The sequence below is a fragment of the Erythrolamprus reginae genome, chromosome Z (assembly GCF_031021105.1).
Source record: "Erythrolamprus reginae isolate rEryReg1 chromosome Z, rEryReg1.hap1, whole genome shotgun sequence".
NCBI classification, from domain to species: Eukaryota; Metazoa; Chordata; class Lepidosauria; order Squamata; family Dipsadidae; genus Erythrolamprus; species Erythrolamprus reginae.
The window spans coordinates 28,320,389-28,326,388 of NC_091963.1; the positions used below are offsets into that span (position 1 = coordinate 28,320,389).

The 6,000-nt window shown below is 39.8% G+C and overlaps 1 protein-coding gene across 1 annotated transcript in view; it reads right to left on the reverse strand.

Annotated features, from left to right (window-relative positions):
- Positions 1–4,675, reverse strand: part of ITGA8 (integrin subunit alpha 8) — a 171,601-nt gene extending 166,926 nt beyond the window's left edge. The window contains exon 1 of the mRNA XM_070767084.1: positions 4,387–4,675. Coding sequence (XP_070623185.1) covers positions 4,387–4,604 — 218 coding nt within the window. The 5' untranslated portion in view covers positions 4,605–4,675. The remainder of the gene's footprint in view (positions 1–4,386) is intronic.
- Between the last annotated feature and the right edge of the window lie 1,325 nt (positions 4,676–6,000).

Genomic DNA, 6,000 nt, shown 5'->3' on the forward strand with positions numbered 1-6,000 from the left:
CCCCTGCTTAGGCAGGAAACCCTACACTACTTTAGACAAATGGTTATATCTTCTTAAAAATTTCTAGTGTTAGGGCATTCTGGAGGCAAGCTGTTCCACTGATTATTCTGTCAAGGAAATTTCTCCTGAGTTCTAAGTTACAGTACTTCTCTCCTTTTTTAGTTTTCACCCATTGCTTCTTGTTCTACTCTCAGTTGCTTTAGAGAATAGTTTGATATTTACTTGATCTGTAGAAAATGTCCCCATTTTTTGTGGAGCAGATATATCTATCAATATTACTATGGGAATATAAGACATCATGAGTAGTCATTAGTTTGGGGTTTTTTGGTTTTATTTTTCAGTCCAAACTGACCAGTTAATAATTCAAGCAGTGTATCATTATCACAGGATATTGATGTCTTTGATGGTTTTTCCAATGTTCAGTTTTGACCTTAGCAATTTTCTTGTTCTTTGGATATGTTATTTACTAATCACATTTTAAACCCATTCGTGCTTGATATTAACAAATTGTAAAATAACTAGTTACTTATAGGCTTCATCTAGATGCTTCCTGATAGTCTGACCATTTAGGATTTTAATTTCATTACTATTCTTAATTGTGAAACAAGTGTGACATTTTTATTTGCAGTGTTTGCTGTTTGATAGCCAACACTTAGTTACTTCAAAATCACTGAAAATGGGATCATGGCAATAAAAAATAATAAAGTCACTCTAATAGGTACTTTTTCTTGTTGACAAGTTCATATTTTTCCTTTCTAACCATCAATTCTGTCTTTCATTGATTCACCATTTCTTCTATAAGCATTCCAATGTTTTTACAGACACCAGTTGTTTCCAAATTTTTGACGCTCCAAATATAACATTTTTATAATGTTTTATATAACATTTGCAATTTTCCAGAACAATTTTATCAATCAGAAGAAGTTTATTTATTTATTATTAAATTTTATACCTCTGCTTTTTCTCCTTTCTGTTCTATTCTTTCTGATCTTATTTTCTTCTAATAAATAATCTTGGATGTTATCCACTATTATGCCTCTAAGTAACTTAAACATTTTAGGCAAGCATGTACTGGCTTATAGATTCATGAGGCTGTCCCTTCTACTGGACTTTTTGGAATCAGATATGTTTTGCCATCACCTGTCACTGATGTCTCCTTTATGCAATACAGTGTTCCCTTGATTTTCGCGGGGGATGCGTTCCGAGACCGCCCGCAAAAGTCGAATTTCCCTGAAGTAGAGATGTGGAAGTAAATAGACTATTTTTAGCTATGAACATTATCACAAGCCTTCCCTTAACACTTTAAACCCCTAAACTGCAATTTCTCATTCCCTAAGCAACCATCTAGATTATTACTCACCATGTTTATTTATTAAAGTTTATTAAAAATATATTTATTAAAGGTGGATGAAAGTTTGGGGATGACGCATGACGTCATCGGGCGGGGAAAAACCCGCAAAGTATTTTTTAATTAATATTTTTGAAAAACCGTGGTATAGCCGTTTCGCAAAGTTCGAACCCGCGAAAATCGAGGGACCACTGTATTTCATTAAGTTGTTTAGCTATAATTGAATGTAAGCTAGTCAGATATTTGAGCCAAAAACTATGCAATTGATCATTTTCAGGATATGTACAGTTTTTAACCCTTTTCACTTGATTTTAACCCTTTCTGCAGACAAATTAGGTTTTCCGTTTCTTTTTACTAAATTCATTTTATTGTTATTAAGTTTCAAGTTTAGATGATATTTCATCAATTTGCCTATATGAAGAAATGCAAAAGAGGTTCAAACAATTCTTTCCCTAAACTGGTCATCAATACACCTTCCAGGATCCATTTAATCCATGCTACCATGTTTCATAATTAACAGAATCATTTACCCACAAAGTAATGTCCACATGCCTATAGTTAATGTCCATTCCTATACTTAAGACCCAATATTATTCACACTTCAGCATCGTCGACCTATAATATCAAATAGTGAGTTGTAGATGTGAATGGAAAGCCATAGAGCAAAGGTCAAAAATATACAAATAGACGTTCTATCTTTCCCCACATAGATTCAAATGTGCAAGGATATTTATCTATCCACTAATTTATGAAACACAAAGCAGTTTATGGTAGAAAAGGCAGACAAGGTGTACACATCCAATTGGCTTCATTTCTATACCAATTTTATCAAAACAATTTTCTCATTCATGTTAGTGACAATAATTCACAGCTTGCAACATGTTTTCTTGATGTCTAAGGATAGAGTCTACAATATACTTTACTACTAGTGGAAAACTGCTTGCTTCTAAAATTAGAAACTGATAATTTGGTGTCCTACCTAATTAAAATGGTAAATGCTCTCTTGAGTTGAACTCAATTTCTTGTGATTTTTTTGGACACATCTAAGGAATTTCCTTGGCAGCAATGTGGAAATGATTTGCCAATGCATTCTTTCAGACTTCTACGGAATTGTATTCTACAGTCCTGGACCGTCCTGATAATCTCCTGCTCAAAATACCAAGTATTTATACTTGGTTCTGACCTCTCTTTAGCTGTTTGTAAGATCAGCCAAGATTGTCTCAATGGTGCCCCCTGCTGTAGTCCTGTTCAAAGGATACTATAAAGGTAATGTTAAACATGTCAAATTCTAGAGGGTTGAAATTAGTGATGAACTCTATTTACCTTTCCTACCAGTTCAGAAGTACATGTTCGTACGTGCGCACTTGGTTTGTTCACGTGTGTGCTTTTTCCCTCTCACTCCATTTCACGCATGCTTTTCACCCTCTGGCGGCATCTGGGTGAACGGGTGGAGCCCCACGCTGCCACCGCTTTCGGTTCTCTGAATCACCAGTGCACGCCGCTATTAGGGCCGAACTGGTAGCATTTCACTCCTGGGTGAAACAGAAGCAATCTATGTCTCTTTAATGTTCTTCTTTAAATCATATAAAGTATTGATAAACTGTTAACTATGAAAACTTTATAGGTAAAATGTACAGTATGGATATGAGGTCTCTAGGTTGAATCTGGGTTACCTCCAAATGGGAGGGGACTACATTTTACAAAATTCCCAGTCATGTGGCTGGAAAATTTGGTCAGATCTTTGGAAACTAGGGAGCCAGTGCATTTTTGGGAAAAACTGAACTAGCCTGAATTCTCAAGTAGAGCTTGAAGTGGCAATTGAACATCAGATCCAGTAGCTCATTTCTATGTGTTCCTCTATAACTTTCCCACTTAGCTATAAACAGTATTATGGAGTTTTCTGACTTTACTGAAATCATTATTAATTCAATCTTTTCTAGAGCAAGAAGGGTCCATAGGCGATTCCTCCACAAATCCATAACTTACCATACAAGTAGAGTTTAGTGAAAATACAGGAAGTGATGGATTTGCATATATTTTGTTGCTGTTCTTAAAATTCACAATTATCAGAGTACAGTGGTACTCTACGTAAGCACTATTCTAGATAAGAACCGGGTGTTCAAGATACTTCCAGGAAATTTGACAGCGGCATGAAGGCCCAGCCAGTTTCTTGCCATTCCCCCTGGGTTTCTCTCTGGCGCAGTGTATAAGAGACATGAGAGGCACATGCTCCTCCTCACTGCCTCAGAGTCCTTCTTTTTTTTTTTAAGCCTAAAAGTTTTGGATTTTTTTTTATTCTCCTCACCTCACCTTCTTCCTTTGGCAGCAACTGTCCTCCTCTTCTTCCTCCTCCTTTTCCCACCCAAATTCCGAGCTTTTATTTCTTTCCTAAAGGGTTTTCACACATTATTTGCTTTTACATTGATTCCTATGGGAAAAATTGCTTCTACTTACAAACTTTTCTACTTAAGAACCTGGCCACGGAATGAATTAAGTTCTTAAGAAGGGGTACCACTGTATTCATTACATTATCTGGCACTATAGGCTAAAGATGAAGATTGTGTGGATGGGATGCAAACCCACTAGTCATCTTCTATTAAAACATTTTTTTCCAGAAACCCCACTATTTTAATTTATGGAACCACCATTAACAACCCAATGTCTACTTTTCTACCATTGAATCCCACCATGCGGAAAGCCAATTATGCAGGTCTGCATTTTCTATGGCCACGAACACTTATTTGGAAATCTGTCTAACAAGGGAATTGTTTCCGGGAAAACCTGCGCAGTTCTGTGCGTTGCGCGGTCAGAATACGACTTCATTGGCACTTTCTTGAGAATGGAGCCACGTCTAGGATGGAGCTGGAAAAAAGTAAGTGTCGGCTCCGAACCGATCTAAACTCGAATGTCCCGGGGCTCATTTGTGCTATGACTTGCCTCGATGAATCGCAACGGCCGACATCCATTCTCCTCCTGCAAATTTCCAAGGGAAAACAAGCAAGGCAATTCTCGCGCCCATCGAAGAGGACCGTACTTACGCATTCGGTGCAGGGCTGTAAAAATCCAGCGCGTAACCGAAGTAACTGCCATCTGGACCGCTGTAGACGGTGACCTTCTCTTCGTCCAGGTTGAAGGCACTCAACGGCCCCGCCAGCAGCAAAAGCAGCGAGAGGACAGCGCTGTCGCTTGCCGCGCAGCGCCTGCACCAAGCGGACGAAGTCGGCAGCGATGGCAACGTACGCCGCCGCCTCCACATCCTCCTGGCAGCGTCTCCCTCGCTTCGTTCCTTTCTTTCTCCTGAGTCTGAAGCAGCTGGCCAGAATTGGAAGCCGCCTCCGCCGCTTCAAGCCTCGGAGGGCTATCTCTGGCCGCAGCCGCCGTCCCACCGTCTCGCTTTGCGTGCGCGCCGCCCGCCGGGCAAAAACTTGGCGAGGGAGGTGCAAAGCCATTCGTTTCCAAAAGTTCGAGCCAGCCGCGCTTCTCTGAAGGAATCAGGCTGTTTGTTGTGCCGCCCCCTGCTGTTGTTCCTGCGGGCGTCATTCTGGGAACGGCACAAGGACCCGAGCTGCAGAACCGCTTTAAAACTGAGAAGGGAGGAAGGCAGGCGGCGGATTTGTGGGTTCCCTGACCCATTGCCTCTGGTCGTGATTTTTGCACAGGCGGTTTTTTTTCCCCCAGGTTTCTGCACCCGTTCCAATCACACAAGACACTGCAAATCCAACATGCATAATTGAGTTTGCAATGTGTTAAAGGGGCTTAAAAGGGATGGTTAGAAGATTTGGGAACAATGATCTTCACACGCGCACACACACACACACACCTTTTTTTCTGCAATCAACAAAACAGGCATTCACCACCATAGGCAGAATTCACAAAGTTTAAGTCATAATAGAACTGAACACACTCATAACCATAGAAATGGTGACAGGCTTTAGGAGAAACCCTCCCATCCTACCACTTTTCATAATACTAGACAACACAATATCAAAAGTAGAGACCTTCAAATTTCTAGGTTCTATCATATCTCAAGACCTAAAGTGGTCACCTAACATCAAAAACGTCATCAAAAAAGCACAACAAAGAATGTTCTTTCTGTGCCAATTCAGGATGCTCAAACTGTCCAAGGAGCTGCTGATACAGTTCTACAGAGTAATCATTGAGTCTGTCATCTGCACCTCTATAACTGTCTGGTTTGGTTCTGCAACCCATCAAGACCGACACAGACTTCAGAGGATAATCAGAACTGCAGAAAAAAAACAATTGTTGCCAACCTGCCTTCCATTAAGGACCTGTATACTGCAGGAGTCAAAAAGAGGGCGGGGAAAATATTTATTGACCCTTCGCATCCTGGGCATAAACTGTTTCAACTCCTACCCTCAAAACATCACTACAGAGCACTGCACACCAAGTCAACTAGACACAAGAACAGTTTTTTCCCAAATGCCATTACTCTGCTAAACAAATAATTCCCTCAACACTGTCAAACTATTTACTAAGTCTGCACTACTATTACTACTAGTCTTTTTCTCATCATTCCTATCACCCATTTCCTCCAACTTATGACTGTAACTTGTTGCTTATATCCTTAAGATTTTTTATTAATATCGATTGTTTCCTCATTGCTTATTTGACCCCTATGACAATCGTTAAGT